The sequence below is a fragment of the Bos taurus genome, chromosome 3 (assembly GCF_002263795.3).
Source record: "Bos taurus isolate L1 Dominette 01449 registration number 42190680 breed Hereford chromosome 3, ARS-UCD2.0, whole genome shotgun sequence".
Classification (NCBI taxonomy): Eukaryota; Metazoa; Chordata; class Mammalia; order Artiodactyla; family Bovidae; genus Bos; species Bos taurus.
This window is the reverse complement of record NC_037330.1, coordinates 81296175-81315185: the sequence shown is the minus strand read 5'-3', so window position 1 is coordinate 81315185 and position 19011 is coordinate 81296175. Positions and strand designations below refer to the sequence as shown.

Below are 19011 nucleotides of genomic sequence, written 5' to 3'. Positions count from 1 at the left end.
CTTGGCAACCGATTTGCATCTTCTTGCCCAACCCGCACACAGTTACACCTGTGAAGCGGAGACGGTGACTGGTTAAGCACACCCTAAACTTAACGCCTCTTACGCCCACTTCATGCACAAGCAGCACGAGTAGTCTCAGGGTTTCATCCACGTTTACCTTCAGGCTGGGCTGTGGGCTGGCCCCGCAAGGACACACCGCAGTAGAGAAAGCGCTCAAGTCTTCCTTCTGAAGTCCTCCTTTAGAAGAGTCAAAGGAGAAAAGAAAGTCGCTGCTACGTGCCCAACATAGGTCCACATCTCTTGGGAGTATACAGCATTCTGAAGCTCGAGAAAGCAAGTATTTATACCAAGTTAACTAGGTATAGGAGAGTGACCCATAACCTCAGACACTTGCCTCAGAGGGAACCCTAGTAGTGAGGGGACAGGATCAGAGGCTTTTTTGCCTTATCATGTACAGCAGAGCTTACATCTTGCTAAAAAGAGAATTCCAAGAGTTGAAGAACAACAATTATGAGGTGAGTATTGGAGACATGAAGGGTGTGTTTTTTGGGGTACGAGTTTTTAAAAGCAGTTTAATCTGTGTTTATTCCACAGGGCATAATTTAGTTAAATCTAATTTGCACTACAGACTTGTTTAATGAAACTATTTCAGTATAATAATCTGTTTCATAATAACTATTAGTATTTCATAATAATAGTTAATAGTATTGAGCACACTATGCTGAGTATTTATGGACTTTAATCCCTGAATGTAACAGTCTATCAGGTAGAAAATAACTAGTAGGTGCAGGGTTGCATTCACTAATTATCAATTGTGCATGCATGTTCAGTGGCTAAGTTGTGTCGGACTCTTTGCAACCCCATGCACTGCAGCCCACCGGGCTTCTCTGTCCATGAGATTTTTCCAGGCAAGAATACTGGAGTGGGTTGCCATTTCCTTCACCAGGGGGTCTTTCCCACCCAGGGATGTAACCTGAGGTCTCTTGCACTGGCAGGTGGATTCTTTACCTCTGTACCACCTGGGAAGCCCCTCAATTACCAATACAATATTGTAAAATAAGTAGGTAGTGTTTTGTTTTAACCTACCAGAAACCTAAGCCTCAGAAAGCTTTCAGTAAATATTTGAGCTCGAGATTCCATCACAGGGTTTTTTGACTCCAAAATCTCTTGCTCTTAAGTCTTGAGTTCTGTTTCTTCCTGTCTAGTGCACTTTTTGCCAATTGCTGTGACATATAACACCTAAATGTCTTTCCCTTATAATTTTATTTTTTAAATTTTATTATTTTTGGTTTATGCTGGGTCTTCATTGTTTTGCACAGTAATGCATTCTTGTTCCTCCATTGGAATAATGCCTCAAGTGTAGGAAAATTTTATTTTTATATATGGGCATAATTTTATTTTATTTTATTTTTTTTTGAGCATAATTTTAGAGTTGAGTTTTTCTTAATGAAAATTTCTTACTTCATGCCTAATATAGCATCTGTAGGGTTTTTTTTTAAAGCTATGAAGAAATACATGCTTTCCAACTATTCCTTTCTTTTTGAATTTGAATCTTAAATTGCCTATAGAATTACATAAGTCACATATTCCATTCTTGACCTTCCCATCCCATTTGTGATTTTCATACTAATGATTTATTTAAAATTTACTATTGCATGTATTTTCTGGAATCTACCTTAACTTCTGTGTAATAAGACAATATATAACACCTTCTCAAATCAAAAATTTTTATCAATAAAAGAAAAATTTAGAGCTTTTGGAATTCATTGTAACCTAATATCTGATTTCCCAAGCTGCAATAAATATTTAATCTTTTTTTCTGCTTTAATTTTTCTTGATGTTTAGGGTATTACTGCCTTTCCTATAAGTGAAGATATGATGCAATGGGATGTTGACATTGAAGGTCTACAGAATACAATTTGGCATGGTTTGTGCTTTGAAAACCAATTTATTTTTTTTTAAAGCCTTTATATTATTAGCCTAATTTCTTTAAGGTTGCACTGTACAAATTTTCTAGAATCCCTTAAGTTTTCACATGTTAATTTTTTCATGGTATGGCTTAATTTTTTGCCATTTGTCAACATGGATGGAAATTTCAGGTTTGAATTTTTCTTTATGCCCAGTCTTAATGTTATCATGTTTTTACGAAGCAGACATAGGAAAACATATCAACTGAGAATATCATCTAATAGTCTTCCATGAATTCAGAGAATAACTAACAAAATGCTTACTGACAGAAAAATCCCACAATTATGTCTCTTTTTTTTTTCCCCTCTATGATTTTCCCACAGATGTCCATAAGTCAAGTTCTCAAGAAGACTAGGCAACCATAAACTTTAATGACCATGCCCTCTTAGAGTTGCAGATTAACAAGATACATTTGCTTAGTGAGATAGGGGAGAAAAGCATGTAAGTGGATAATTACAATAAAATAAAAACATGTCCTGTTATGAATTTTGAATGGAATACTGAGGAGGCAGTGATTAGTTAATTTTACCTTGGAGAGTCAGGAACAGCTTCCCAAGGAAGTGACACTTGAGTTGGGTCCTGAAGAATGTCTGAGGATTCACCAGGTTTAGAATCAGAAGGAAGGGCAGGTAGACTAAACAGCTTAGCGAGACCTGAAGAGAGAGGATTCTGGAGCAGAGAGTAAATATGAGAAACCCAGTGAATAGGCTGGTATTAGAAGGACAGAGTTAGTGGATGAAAAGGGTTGGTGAGAATGTGGCTGAAAACACTGGGTTAGATTGTGAGGAGTCTATTATACCATCTAGAGGTGTCTGGGCATCCTCTAATCCAATTTACTTATTATAGTAAAACTCTAGGGACATTGGGGAAGATAAACTGTAGGCATAAACATCAATATTAGGTTACAGTTAATCTGTGACACTTTAGTAAAAATTTTTATTTCTGTATCACAGGAGCAGTCTTCCAACTGAGAATAAATTTTACAGCAGAGTATAATTTTGTCCCTCCAGTTGTGAAATTCAGAACAATTCCTTTTCATCCAAATGGTAAGGAACAAATAAATTATTATCATAAATTCTGTCCATATTAATGTTATTCTTCATTAGTGTTCAATAATGTTTATTTTTAACATTATAAAGTAAGCATACTTACTGGGGAAAATATTAAAAAGCAGGAAAAAAATTATCATCTGAATCCTAACTCAGATACTATTCTCAACATTTAATGAGGTTTATTTCCTTTCTTCCATGTATGTATTTTATCTCCATAGTTGAGTTATTACACAAAGATGCATATATTTTTATTTAAAATGACATAATACATTTATTCCTGCAGTGTTAAACATTCTTCAAAATATAATTTTGAACATGAATGATATTTGTATGTCTTCTTTGGAAAGATGTCTTTTCAGGTATTCTGCCCACTTTTGGTTGATTTGGGGGTTTAATATTAATTGTGTAAACTGTATATTTTAGATATTAACCCCTTGTCGGTAACATCATTTGCAAATATTTTCTCCAATTCTATAGGTTGTCTTTTCATTTTGTCAATGAAATTGCTTTGCTATGCAAAGCTTTTAAGTTTAATTGGGTCCCATTTGTTTATTTTTGCTTGCCTTGGGAGACTTGAGCCAAGAAAATATTGCTATATTTTATGTCAAAGAGTATTCCATGTATGTTTTCTTCTAGGAATTTTATGGTTTCTGGTCTTACATTTAGGTCTCTAAACTGTTTTGAATTTAATTTGTATATGGTTGAGGGAATGCTCTAATCTCATTGTTTTGGCTTATTGATACAGCTATCCAGTTTTCCCATCACCACTTGTTGAAGAAACTGTCTTTTCTCCATGGTATATTCTTGCCACCTTTGTTATAGTTGAATGGACCACAAGCGCATGGACTTATTTCTGGGCTCTCTGTTCTGTTCCATTGATATATGTGTCTGTTTTTATGGCAATACCATGTTGTTTTGATAACTGCAGTTTTGTAGCATAGTCTAAACTCTCAGAGGGTTATACCTCTAGCTTCATTCTTTTTTCTCAAGATTTCTCTGTGGCTCCATATGAATTTAAGGATTATTTGTTCTAGTTCTGTGAAAAATATTCAGGATATTTTGATAGGGGTTGCATCAAATCTGTTGATTGCTTTGAATAGTATGGCCATTTTAACAATATTAATTCTTCCAATCCAAGAATATGGGATATTGTTCCATTTCTTTGAATCATCTTCAGTTTCCTTCATCAGTGTTTTATAGTTTTCAGGGCATTGGTCTTTCACCTCCTTGGCTAAATTTACTTCTAGGGTTTTTTATGCTATTTTAAATGGGAATTTTTTTTTTTTTACTTTCTTTTTATGATATTTCATCATTGTTGTTCAATCGCTAAGTTGTGTCTGACTCTTTGCAACCCCTTGGACTTCAGCACACCAGGCTTCCCTGTTTTTCACTATCTCCTGGAGTTTGCTCAAACTCATATTCACTGAGTTGATGATGCCATCCAACCATCTCAAACTCTGCCACCCACTTCTCCTGCCCTCAGTCTTTCCCAGCATCAAGATCTTTTTCAGTGAGTTGGCTCTTTGTATCAGGTTACCAAAGTGTTGGAGCTTCAGCTTCAGCATTAGTCCTTCCATTGACTATTTAGGATGGACTGTTTCATCATTAGTGTATAGAAATACAATAGATTTTTGTATATTAATTTTTTTTCCTTCAGCTTTGCTGAATTCATTTATTCTAATAGCTTTGGGATGGAAACTTTAAGGTTCTATATAAAGAATATGTTTAATATTCTTATTCATATATAATTAATAAAGATTTGTTTCCAGTAACAGTATTGGATATACAGAAAAGGGAAATGTCCATAAATAGCTACAATGTACATAAATATAGGAATTTTTAAGTAAAATGTATTATAGCTATATACATTGCTTTTAAACATAACAAGAAAGATATATGAAGACTTTACTCGTTGGTCATTGTTATGTCCCTAGAATCTTCACTCCCTGGCATAGAGTTGGTGTTCAAATATTTTTTGAAAAAACTTGTCGAAAAATGTGTTGACAATTTATTAAATGAAAAATACTTTGAAGAATAAAATGTAATTAATTTTAAAAACACAATAACTACATACACAAAAGTGTGTGTGTGCATTTTTTCCCAAATACTATTAATAATTTAGTTAATTGACTGTATTAGGACATAGGCTAACCTTTTCAAATGACTTTCCAATGTACATATAACAGAACAAAGCTGGCAGAAAGGTTTTACCATCCTCAACTTGTGGGTGCCATTTCTGGACCTAAGACATTTATTCTGTCACTATTTCCAGCCAGTGGGAAGGGGAGAGAAAAAGAGAAGAGGGCAGAACAGCTTCCTTAAGAAAATAGGATCCAAAAGGTGCACACTTTACTTCTGCTGATGTCCCACCGTTAAGACTTGGTCACACTGGTCACATGGCCGCATCTTGTTAGAGGAAAGGCTGGGAAAATGTGGGCGACTATGTATGCATCTAAAACCACACGACGGGTGGGGGGGAGGCAGGCATCAGGCTTGAGAGAAGAAATGGAAGAAAGGAAGAACAAACCCTGGAGGACCATGAGTAATGATCTTGAAACTTTTCATATCGTTTCTTGATCATCTTTTGTACTATTGAGTCATAATTTCAGTTTTCACTTACCACAGTTTTAATACCAACTAGAATTTTTTTCTAAATACTTTTATCACGTTGTTCACTCACATCTTTTGTCCATTGCACTGTTAACCTATTATTGTAGTTTCAAAATACAATGTCCCTGGAGAAGGAAATGGCAACCCACTCCAGTATTCTTGCCTGGAGAATCCCATGGACAGAGGAGCCTGGCGGGCTACAGTCCACGGGGTCGCGAAGAGTCGGACATGACTGAGCGACTTCACTTTTTCACTTTCAACCTCTCTCCTCCCATGTTCTCAGTATTTGACCTGCAGCTCTCTTTCAGCCACTGGATTCATGGGTTCAGTCTATTTGTGAAGCTGTGATTAGTTTAACTGGAAACCATTGTGATGAAAAGTCCTTCGTTTTTATTGACATGCCAATCTTTTCCCCCAAACAAATCAATTAAAGGGTAATTTACTGGAACTATGGTGATTGGCTTCATCAACTGGAACCATATAAATATAACTGGAATATTCTTAAACAAAATGAAACTTTTTTAAAGTGTAAATTTATTACACTAGTCCACAGAGTTTTAATATTTGGATTGTCTGGTTGGTCTAACAAAGAACCTAGCCAACTTTCCTCTTTGTAGGCTTTTTTAAAGTACTGTACATATTTGCAATCACTTTGTGCGTAGATTCCTATTGAGTAATTTTCTTCTATCAGGCCACAGCAATGACTGCAGGTTCCTTGTTTGTAATGTAAGTGATTGAATACATTTTGTTAATATGTTTTTATTCCTATGTTTCGCTATTAAATTTTTTATAACATTTCCAAGACAAAAAAATGACAAGTTTATGCTTTGAAAAATTTATGTAATTAAAATTTCACAAAACTAATCTTTTTAATTTAGGAGTTATTTGGGTTTTGACACTGGGGTTGCACCAACAGAAATGTAAGATGCTTAAAATTATTACACTACTTCTGTTGGTTGGGGATTTGGGTTTGAGAGTTCTTTGGTTTTATTTAAAAACCTTTTTTTTCTTTTTCCAAATTTAAAAGCCTTAAATGTACTGTAAGCCTCCGATTGTTGTACAGCTGGGTTGCGGTTGACTGCCTATTTGTGTGGTGTTGCCTGGATGCAACACAGTGGTTGGTCATGGAATAAAGGATACATTGGAAAAAAAAAAAATACAATGTCCCAAACCAAAGACCCCTCTTTTCACCTTTTCAACATTTTCTTCCCTGATCTTTCCTAAAGATTGCAAGATCTTTCCATTGGATATAAATATTTTTGTTATTTTTTTATAAAAATTGTTTGTACATTAACAAAAGTATTTTTAATAATGATAACTATCATTTTTTGAGGATCTACTCTATGCCAGGTACTTTATTAAGGACTTTGTTTTTTAGACTCTTTTCAGTGAAAGTAGGTACTTCAATCATATTCCCATTTCACATACTAGGCAAATGAGACCTGGAGAGGTAGTTCATTGCTCAGTGTCCGTTGCTCATAAGTGGAGGAGTCAACCGTCAAATGTATGTGTATCTGACACCGAAGTCCATGCTCTAACACCTGGTCTATACCAACTGTCACATTAATTGCAAAGTTTGTCACTTGTTTTCTAACTTAGCCTATGATATGTTGATCTTCATAAGTTTTAAATGATAATTTTATGTATAAATATTAATATGTTATTTTAATACAGTAGACCCACATTCTGGCAAGCCCTGTATAGATTTTTTGGACAGCCCTCATAAATGGAATAGAAGCTATACATTGAGCAGCATCTTACTTACCCTCCAGGTAAGAACAGATTAATAATAAAATGCTGTCTTTGTTGTTTTTGTTTAGTTGCCCAGCTGTATCAGACTCTTTTGGCGCCCCCCAAAGAGCCCCCATGGACCCATGGACTGTTGCCCGCCAGGCTCCTCTGTCCATGAGATATCCCAGGCAAGAATACTGGAGTGGGTTGCCATTTCCTTCTCCAGGGGATATTCCCGACCCAGGGATCAAACCTGTGTCTCCTACGTTGGCAGGTGGATTCTTTACTGCTGAGCCACCAGGAAAGCCCAATGATGTCTTTAATACATTTAATTACCCAATTATTCAAAGTATAAGGAAGAAAATATACAATGTATATTTAAATATTTAAAGGATTTGAGTAAGCTTATATGACTCAATATTTCTACATCAGAATTGTAAAATGGAACTTGAACTATAAAAACTATTATTTTTAAAGTGAAATTGATAGCTTATGCCCTTTCCAACCAAACAATATGTATTTTATAAAAGAAGAAAAGAATTGTTTGGATGGTTTCAATTCTGGAAATATACTCTTAGGCTTGCTTTTGGCTCCTAACGTCACTTTGTAGTGTTGAACAGGCCGTTTAGATCTTTCTTCATTCATGAACCTTGCCTTCCTCAGAGAGGTGAACAAGTGACTATAGTGTAAAATAGTCAGCTTTACCCTTTATGACAGCACTAGAGACCTGCTTTGATAAGTTTTCATATCAAACCCAGTGAACAATTAAACCAGGAATTTCCTCCTCTGCTCAGTAGAACCCTGTTTATAGAATGTATCCTTTGCATCCAAAATCTATGGTATTTAGAAGCATGCTTCTCTGTTGTGTGTTTTATGTTATTCCTGACCCTCAAAGAGCCTCCTTTCTCATCCTGAGATGTTGAATGATTTGAGCGTCACTTGCTTTGACCACTTACATCTGGCCCAGTGAGATTCTATCCACCAGATTTTATCCATGGTAAAATTCTATCTACTCATCATTAATAATATTTGGAGATAAAGTATTAAATTTTGATTATCTAAAATACCTGGAGAATAAAGTGTTCTGGCTTAATTGAATTTTCTCAGTAACATAGAATTATAATAAAAATTCCATCTCTCTTATGTCTTGTTTTCAAAAATAAAACTATCATTAGCTTTCTAGTCATCTTAGTATGCTGAGTAAAATTTAATATTTTTAAAAATTCAGTGTTGAATTTAATCATTCATTCATTCTACAACTGTGTGTTGAGCGTATGTACACCTGGTGCCAGGCCATGCTCTGGAAGAGAGATTGGAGCAAAAACTTTGAGGAAGTAAGTGAGCGTGATGTGCAGAGATTTGTGGTTGATCTTTCAGATTCTTTCAAACTGAGTCATCCTATCTCTTCCACCTAAGTAGAAACAGCCTTAAAAACAGTAAAAGTGAATGTTCTCATGAGGGCAAACCAGAATGAAATGGTGAACATCTTGAGTTGCAGAATAATTTAATCAAGGTAAATTGGGGACTGTGAGTTTAGATGGCTTGGCTTCACTTCTTGGTTCTGCCACTTAATACCTTTGCACTTTTGGAACAGGTTTCTCCACTTATCATTCCCTCCATTTCTTCATCAGTAAAGTGGGGCTGTTAGTAGCTAACTCATAGAGCTTGTGAGGACTAAATGTATGGACTAAATACATGTAAAGTACTTAGAACCATGAGTGGTATAAGAAAAGAATTCAATAAAATCTGGTTAATATTTTATTGTTCTCAATTTTAACCAGTAATAAAAAGTGACAACAAAGTGTTCCCTAATATATCGTGAAAAGCCAGTAGATTACACAGTTGCTTTTATTTTTCAAATAGTTTTATAAAACAGATATGCCCACATTAGAAAACATTTTTAAGATAGTAGAAAGGAAAAGAAAATCACTGGTAATCATAAAGAAATTCCTTCCCTGTTGTTATTAACATTTTCTTCTGATCTTTTCTCTTGTGTTTTGGTTTTAAATCTTCAGTTCCACATTCCCTACAAGGTCAAGGCCAAATTCTGTTGCCTGACAAATGATCTACTTCTCACACCTTGGCCTTAACCCTCCGAAACACACCGTGGCATCCGCTCTTATTTATATCTTTATTATTTATTTATTTTTTTACTCACAGTGCTTGGTTCAATTCAGGCTAAAAAGCATTTATAGAGTTCTAAACTCTAAAGTTACAAACCAAATCAATCTTGGACCTTAAGAAGTGCTCAGTCCAGTTCTGCATCTGACTAGCATCCCGTTTTATTCCCTCTTTCTCCGTCCTTTTGGCAAGCAGCTGCTCACATTTTAAGAGGTCAAAAGATGCCTCCTCTGAAATGCCTTTCCTGATTTCCTTTCCTAGGTGAAATTAATGGCTTTGGTATGCGGAGGGGGGCTTTCTTTGTGAAGTGTTGCCTATGTAAATGTGTGTGAGAGAACTATAATGCTATAAAGCAAATACTGTTTCCTTATCTGCCTTCCCCTATTAGACTATAAGCCCCTGAAGGTCAGGAAACAAGTCTAATTCCTGTGGTAGATACTAAGTAATATGACTGAAGCAACAAATCTGTTTTTACATAGTTGCAATGATAGTATATGTGTTCAAATTATACAGCTTATTACTTTATCACTTAACATTTCACTCAAGTAATTTCCAGGTTGCTACAATTAATATTTTAATGGCTTATTTAATAGCTCTTTGGAGTTCAGTGCTGCCCACTAGAACTTTAAGCACTTATGGAAATTTTCAATATCTGTGCTGTTCAATATATAACCCCTAGTCTCTAGTTCTACTGAGCACTTGGAATATGGCTCCTATAACTGAGGGACTGAGTTTTTCATTTTATTTAAGTACTAATAATTTAAATTGAGATTACTTTCTGATTACAACCTTTTGAATAACAGGTGATACACAATTATAATTATCACACTGTTTTCCATGGGGTTGGTACTTGAACTGGTTTTTAAAATATTTTCAAGTCTAAATATGCTAATGATATGCTCCTAAATTTCTATGATCTTGATTTCTTTGAAAATTTGTCCTTTCATATATAAGCAAAAGTAAATATCAACACTCATCCACAGAAGGAATTCCAAATTCATGGGCTTTAACTAATTGGATAGTATAAAATATACTTACTGGTACAGTGAACAGTATGACAAGGCAAAAAAGATAGGACATTGAAAGATAAACTCCCCAGGTCAGTAGGTGCCCAATATGCTACTGGAGATCAGTGGAGAAATAACTCCAGAAAGAATGAAGGGATGGAGCCAAAGCAAAAACAGTACCCAGTTGTGGATGGGACTGGTGATAGAAGCAAGATTCAATGCTGTAAAGAGTAATATTGCATAGGAACCTAGAATGTTAGGTCCATGAATCAAGGCAAATTGGAAGTGGTCACCAGGAGATGCAAGACTGAACATTGACGTTCTAGGAACCAGCAAACTAAAATGGACTGGAATGGGTGAATTTAACTCAGATGGCCATTAATTATATCTACTACTGTGGGCAGGAGTCCCTTAGAAGAAATGGAGTAGCCATCACAGTCAATAAAAGAGTCTGAAATGCAGTACTAGGATATAATCTCAAAAATGACAGAATGATCTCTGTTCGTTTCCAAGGCAAACCATTCAGTATCACAGTAATCCAAATCTATGCCCCGACCAGTAATGCTGAAGAAGCTGAAGTTGAATGGTCCTATTAAGACCTACAAGATCTTCTAGAACTAACACCCAAAAAAGATGTCTGTATCATGATAGGGGACTGGAATGCAAAAGTAGGAAGTCGAGAGACACCTGGAGTAACAGGCAAGTTTGACCTTGGAGTACAGAATGGAACAGGGCAAAGATTAACAGAGTTCTGCCAAGAGAACTTCACTTTCATTTTCACTTTCCTGCATTGGAGAAGGAAATGGCAACCCACTCCAGTGTTCTTGCCTGGAGAATCCCAGGGATGGGGGAGCCTGGTGGGCTGCTGTCTATGGGGTCATGCAGAGTTGGACACGACTGAAGCGACTTAGCAGCAGCAGCCAAGAGAACGCACTGGTCATAGCAAACACCCTCGTCCAACAACACAAGAGAACACTCTACACTTGGATATCACCAGATGGTCAACACCGAAATCAGATTGATAATATCCTTTGCAGCCAAAGATGGAGAAGCTCTATACAGTCAGCAAAAACAATACTAGGAGCTGATTGTGGCTCAGATCGTGAACTCCTTATTGCCAAATTCAGACTTAAATTGAAGAAAGTAGGGAAAACCACTAGACCATTCAGGTATGACCTAAATCAAATCCCTTATGCAGTGGAAGTGAGAACTAGATTTAAGGGACTAGATATGATACAGTGCCTGAAGAACTATGGACGGAGGTTCATGACATTGTACAGGAGACAGGGAGCAAGACCATCCCAAGAAAAAGAAATGGAAAAAGGCAAAATGGCAAAAAAGGAAAAAGGCAAAAAGGCCTCCTCCTTGAGGAGGCCTTACAAATTGCTGTGAAAAGAAAAGAGGTGAAAGGCAAAGGAGAAAAGGAAAGCTATACCCATTTGAATTCAGAGTTCTGAAGAATAGCAAGGAGAGATAAGAAAGCCTTCCTCAGCGATCAGCGCAAAGAAATAGAGGAAAACAATAGAATGGGAAAGACTAGAGATCTCTTCAAGAAAATGAGAGATACCAAGGGAACATTTCATGCAAAGATGGGCTCAATAAAGGACAGAAATGGTATGGACCTAACAGAAGCAGAAGATATTAAGAGGTAGCAAGAATACACAGAAGAACTGTACAAAAAAGATCTTCATGACCAAGATAATCACGAAGGTGTGATCATTCACCTAGAGCTGGACATCCTGGAATGTGAAGTCAGGTGGACTTTAGGAAGTGTCACTACAAACAAAGCTAGTGGAGGTGATGGAATTCCAGTTGAGATATTTCAAATCCTAAAAGATAATGCTCTGAAAGTGTTGCACTTAATATGCCAGCAAATGTGGAAAACTCAGCAGTGGCCACAGGACTGGAAAAGGTCAGTTTTCATTCCAATCCCAAAGAAAGACAATGCCAAAGAATGCTCAAACTACCACATAATTGCACTTATCTCACACACTAGTAAAGTAATGCTCAAAATTCTCCAAGCCAGGCTTCAGCAATACGTGAACCATGAACTTCCAGATGTTCAAGCTGGTTTTAGAAAAGACAGAGGAACCAGAGATCAAATTGCCAACATCTGTTGGATCATCAGAAAAGCAAGAGAGTTCCAAAACAACATCTATTTCTGTTTTATTGACTATGTCAAAGCCTTTGACTGTGTGGATCACAATAAAGTGGGGAAAATTCTGAAAGAGATGGGAATACCAGACCACCTGACCTGCCTCTTGAGAAACCTGTATGCAGGTCAGGAAGCAATAGTTAGAACTGGACATGGAACAACAGACTGGTTCCAAATAGGAAAAGGAGTCTGTCAAGGATGTATTTGTCCCTGCTTATTTAACTTACATGCAGAGTACATTGTGAGAAATGCTGGGCTGGAAGAAGCACAAGCTGGAATCAAGATTGCTGGGAGAAATACCAATAACCTCAGATATGCAGATGACACCACCCTTATGGCAGAAAGTGAAGAGGAATTAAAGAGCCTCTTGATGAAAGTGAAAGAGGAGAGTGAAAAAGTTGGCTTAAAGCTCAACATTCAGAAAATGAAGATCATGACATCTGGTCCCATCATGGCAAATAGATGGGGAAACAGTGGCTGACTTTATTTTTCTGAGCTCCAAAATCACTGCAGATGGTGACTGCAGCCATGAAATTAAAAGACGCTTGCTCCTTGGAAGGAAAGTTATGACCAACCTAGACAGCATATTCAAAAGCAGAGATATTACTTTGCCAACAAAGGTCCGTCTAGTCAAAGCTACGGTTTTTCCAATGTTCATGTATGGATGTGAGAGTTGGACTATAAAGAAAGCTGAGCGCTGAAGAATTGATGCTTTTGAACTGTGGTGTTGGAGAAGACTCTTGAGAATCCCTTGGACTGCAAGGAGATCCAACCTAAAGGAGATCGGTCCTGGGTGTTCACTGGAGGGACTAATGTTGAATCTGACACTCCAATACTTTGGCCACCTGTTGCGGAGAGCTGACTCATTGGAAAAGACCCTGATGCTGGGAAAGATTGAGGGCAGGAGGAGAAGGGGATGACAGAGGATGAGATGGTTTGATGGCATAACCAACACAATGGACATGGGTTTAGGTGGACTCCGGGAGTTGATGATGGATAGGGAGGCCTGGCGTGCTGCAGTTCATGGGGTTGCAAAGAGTTTGACGCCACCAAGCGACTGAACTGAACTGGTATAGTTGTTTATTGATGCTTCAAATTTATTTATCCTCTGGATAGCTTTTTATCTTATTTCATAAGGCTACTTTAGAAGCTGGACTTTTACTATTTCTGCAGGGTATCTGATTTGTATATGTTAATTATTCCTTTCATTCCAATTCTTTAAAAAAATCATTTAATGTAGCTTGTGTGTATATTATATGCAAGTTCTTAAGCATAGTGCTGAATGCAAAGACCATTGAATAAACTCTACCAAATGTGTCTCTCTGAGTAAGCCTCTCTCTCCAACCAAAGAGCAAAGCTTACTCTTGAAGAAAAGTTTCATCTGCTTCCCACCCACTTTGAAAGATCTAGTGCAATCCACATCAAATCCTCATTTAAGCAGTTGCAGTATTCTTGAAAATATAGCCCAGTGTGTTTTCCAAATATGAAAAAAAAAGAAAATTCTTGTTGCTTTTGAAATATCAGCTGTCAGATTATTGGTCTTATTAGTGAAAGATTGCTATCATTTCCATGACTCTTAAGCCACAATAATCTACTCTGAGCTGTATCTACACTTAGACATTCTGGTTGTAATTATTTTGGCTATGTTTTATTATCTAGATTCTGGTTGGAATTATTTTGGCTGTATTTTATTACCTAGTTTGTTTGTTGTAATCTAACATTCAGCATACTGAATTATTGAATAAATATTTCAAATTTGTGTTAATTTTGAGATTCCAGATAAATAGGATCATAACCTAACAGAACTACTATGTTTTGGTTCCTCCTGGTCACCTATGTTATCCAGATGAGCAGATAGTATTATAGGCAGAATTTTGAAGATGTCCCCAAGACTCCCACTGTCTGGTTACTCAGTCAAACTCTAATCTAGGTGTGAAGGAATTTTGCAGAAGGAATTACCATTACTAATCAGATCACCTTAAATAGAAAGATTTCCTGAATTATGCAGGGTAATGACCAAAATAATCACATGAGCCCTCACCAATAGAAGAGGAAGACAAGAGTCTCTCAGAGAAATGGAGTAAAGTCGGAGGAAAGGAAATTGTAGGAGAGGTCCAAGCAAAAGAAGGTTTTTTTTTTTTCACACTTTTGCCTCTGAGACATAGAGGTCCAAGTGTAAGTACCAGCAAGAGATGTCTCAGGGTTGAGGGCAGCCCCCAGTTAACCATCAGCAAAGAAACAGGAAACAGTTCTACAAACAGTGAATTCAGGAACTGAATTTATCTAACAGACAACCATAGGAGTGGAAAAGGTCAGTTTTCATTCCAATCCCAAAGAAAGGCAATGCCAAAGAATGCTCAAACTATCGCACAATTGCACTCATCTCAAACGCTAGCAAAGTAATGCTCCAGATTCTCCAAGCCAGGCTTCAGCAGTGCATGAACCGAGAACTACCAGATGTTCAAGCTGGAATTAGAAAAGGCAGAGGAACCAAAGATCAAATTGCCAACATCCATTGGATTATCGAAAAAGCAAGAGAGTTCCAGAAAAACCTTTACTTTTGCTTTATTGACTACGCCAAAGCCTTTGTGTGGATTACAACAAACTGTGGAAAATTCTGAAAGAGATGGGAATACCAGACCACCTTACTTGCTTCCTGAGAAATCTGTATTCAGGTCAGGAAGCAACAGTTAGAACCGGACATGGAACAGCAGACTGGGAAATAGGGAAAGGAGTATGACAAGGTTGTATATTGTCACCCTGCTTATTTAAATATATAGAGTATATCGTGTGAAATGCTGAATGAATGAAGCAAATGAATGAATGAATGGATGGATGAAGCACAAGCTGTAATCAAGATTGCAGGGAGAAAGATCAATAAGCTCATACACACAGATGACACCACCCTTATGGCAGAAAACAAAGAGAAACTAAAGAGCCTCTTGATGAAAGTGAAAGGGGAGAATGAAAAAGCTGGTTTAAAACTCAACATTCAGAAAGCTAAGATTATGGCATCCAGTCCCATCATTTCATGGCAAACAGATGGGGAAACAATGGAAACAGTGACAGACTTTATTTTGGGGGACTCCAAAATCACTGAAGATGGTGACTGCAACCATGCAATTAAAAGATGCTTGCTCCTTGGAAGAAAAGCTATGACCAACCTAGATAGCATATTGAAAAGCAGAGACATTACTTTGCCAACAAAGTAGTCAAATCTATGGTTTTTCCAGTAGCCATGTATGTATGTGAGAGTTGGACTATAAAGAAAGCTGAGTGCTGAAGAATTGATGTTTTTAAACTATGGTATTGGAGAAGACTCTTGAGAGTCCCTTGGACTGCAAAGAGATCCAACCAGTCCACCCTAAAGGAAATCTGTCCTGAATATTCACTGGAAAGACATGCTGAAGCTGAATCTCCAATACTTTGGCCACGTGATGTGAAGAACTGACTTATTTGAAAAGACCCTGATGCTGGAAAAGATTGAAGGCAGGAGGAGAAAGGGACGACAGAGGATGAGATGGTTGGATGGCATCACTGACTCAATGGATATGAGTTTGAGCAAGCTCTGGGAGTTGGTGATGGACAGGGAAGCTTGGCGTGCTGCAGTCCATGGGGTCACAAAGAGTTGGATACAACCGAGTAACTGAACTAAATTTTGCAGAAGGAGTTTTGCATTCAGGAACAAAAACCTGAATGAACTGTGAGACACATTCTTCCCAGAACCTCTAATAAGAGCCCAGCCAGCAGATACCTTAATTTCAGGCTTGTGCAGTCTTGAGAAGAGAAGCCAGTACAACCAACCCCAGCTTCCTACCTGTAGAAATATGAGAGAATAAATTTGTGTTGATTTAGATGCTAATTTTGTGGTAATTTGTTATAGCAGTGGTAGAAAACTATGGTTGTTCAGTTGCTAAGTCATGTCCTTTTGTGACCCCATGGACTGCAGCATTCATACTTGCATGACCTTCACTACTTCCAAGAGTTTGCTCAAACTCATGTCTATTGAGTCAGTGATGTCATCCAACCATCTCATCCTCTGCCACCCTCTTCTCCTTTTGCCTTCAGTCTTTCTCAGCATCAGGGTCTTTTCCAATGGGTCGGCTCTTCATATCAGGTGGCCAAAGTATTAGAGCTTCAGTTTCAGCATCAGTCCTTCTAATGAATATTTAGGGTTGATTTCCTTTAGGATTGACTGGTTTGATCTCCTTGCAGCCCAAAGGACTCTCAAGAGTCTTCTCTAGCACCACAATTCAAAAACATCAATTCTTCAGTGCTCAGCCTTTTTTATGGTCCAACTTTCATATCTGTACATGACTACTGAAAAAACCGTAGCTTTGACTATGTGGACCTTAGTTGGCAAAGTGATGTCTTTGCTTTTTAATATGCTCCCTAGGTTTGTTACAGCTTTTCTTCCAAGGAGCAAGCATCTTTTAATTCCATGGCTGCAGTCACTGCAGTAATTTTGGAGTCCAGGAAAATAAAATCCGTTACTGCTTCTACTTTTTCCCCTTTTATTTACCATGAAGGATGGGACCATGAGTGTCTTGAGAGAAAGGACAATGTCTCATTTGTCTTTGTCTCCAGGTGGACACATTGTAGGCATTTAATAAATGCTTCTTGAATGTTGTATGTACTGGTTTGTCTTTTTGCCCTAAGAAAAAAGCTGCTTTAAAAATTCTATGTTCTATATGTTTTCCTATAGTTATGCTTTCTAATCCAGTGCTAGAAAATCCAGTGAATTTGAAAGCAGCCCATATACTGATGAAAGATGAAACTCTGTACATGCCATGATCTTAATTTTTTGGATGTTGAATAAACTACTTGTTTTTGTTGTTCAACCTCTAAGTCATGTCCGACACTTTCCAACCCAATGGACTATAGCACACCAGGCCTCCCTGTCTCTCACTATCTCCTGGAGTTTGCCTAAATTCATGTCCATTGAGTCGGTGATGCCATCCAAACATCTCATCTTCTGTCACCCTCTTCTCTTTCTCCCTTCAATGTTTCCCAGCAGAGAAAACTACTAGTGATATCAAATTAAGCATTCAGTAATCTGTGGGGATATTGAATTGCATGCAAGCTTTTAATACATGTGTTTGTTTATTCATGATCTAAATATCTCATGTTAAAATGTAATTATTTTTTAATGAAATGTTTCAGTGTTTCCTAATGTTTAGTTCCCTTTACACATAAATCAATTTAAAGTTATGTGATAGGAAGGAATAATTTACAGGGAGGAACTTGTAACTTGCTTTGATCCTAATGTTTGGCTCATGAATGTACAGTATAAAACCAAGATAGATCATGAGTGTCTTGATAGCAAGGACCATGTCTCATTTGTCTTTGTCTCCAGGTGGACACATTGTAGGCATTTATAAATGCTTCTTGAATTTTGTATGTCCTGGTTTGTCTTTTTGCCCTAAGAAAAAGCCACTTTAAAAATTCTGTGTTTTATGTTTTCCTATAGGTTATGCTTTCTAATCCAGTGCTAGAAAATCCAGTGAATTTGGAAGCAGCCCATATACTGATGAAAGATGAAACTCTGTACAGACTAATAATTCTACGACTTTTCCACCGGCCGTTACCATGTAAGAAGTGACTACTTATTGTTATTTGCCAGTTATTAATTATTCATAGCAAGTAAATAATCTAGCAAGTAACTTGCATACAACAATATTTTCTGTATCCATTTTCAGTAATGAAATCATACTAAGAGCTCTCCTGTTGTACCTGTGTCAAATCCATCTGTGTAATCCTTTCTTTTTCTAATTGAAGTATAGTTGACTTACAACGTTGTGTTGGTTTCAGGTATACAGCAAAATGATTCAGTTATACATACATATTTATCATTTTATATATGTGTTTTTTCAGATTCTTTTCTCTTATAGGTTATTATAAAATATTGAGTTTAATTCCCTGTGCTGTACAGTAGGTCCTTATTGATTATATATTTTATGTATAGTAGAGTATATATGTTAATCCCAAACTCCTAATTTACCCCTGCTTTCCCCTTTGGTAACCACAAGTTTGTTTTCTATGTCTGTAGGTCTATTGCTATATTGTATATAGGTTCATTTCTGTCATTTTTTTAAAGTCCACATTATAAGCAGTATCATATTTGTCTTTTTCCATTTGGTTTAGTGTGATCCTTTTTTTTTTTTAATTATCAAAAATTGTAAGCTTAGTATCTTTAAATGTCATGGTCATGTGGACAAATGGTGTCCGTGTCATAAAGATATGACATCAGTTTTTAACTCTCTGATCTATAGTAGCTATTTCTCAGACTTTACCCTCAGTAACCACCAGAGCTTACTAATCTGAGACTCCTCTCCCCTTGGTTAGGAAAACCATCAGCATTTTTTTT

General features: G+C 36.9%; 1 protein-coding gene across 6 annotated transcripts in view; it reads left to right on the top strand.

Annotated features, from left to right (window-relative positions):
• Positions 1–10: 10 nt before the first annotated feature.
• Positions 11–19011, top strand: part of UBE2U (ubiquitin conjugating enzyme E2 U) — a 70231-nt gene continuing 51230 nt past the window's right edge. For 3 of the 6 annotated variants that reach the window (XM_059884920.1, XM_024989797.2, XM_024989796.2), the window contains exons 1-5: positions 16–515; positions 1846–1927; positions 2922–3014; positions 7305–7402; positions 18115–18235. In XM_059884920.1, coding sequence (XP_059740903.1) covers positions 450–515; positions 1846–1927; positions 2922–3014; positions 7305–7402; positions 18115–18235 — 460 coding nt within the window. In that variant the 5' untranslated portion in view covers positions 16–449. 6 annotated transcript variants of the gene reach the window in all.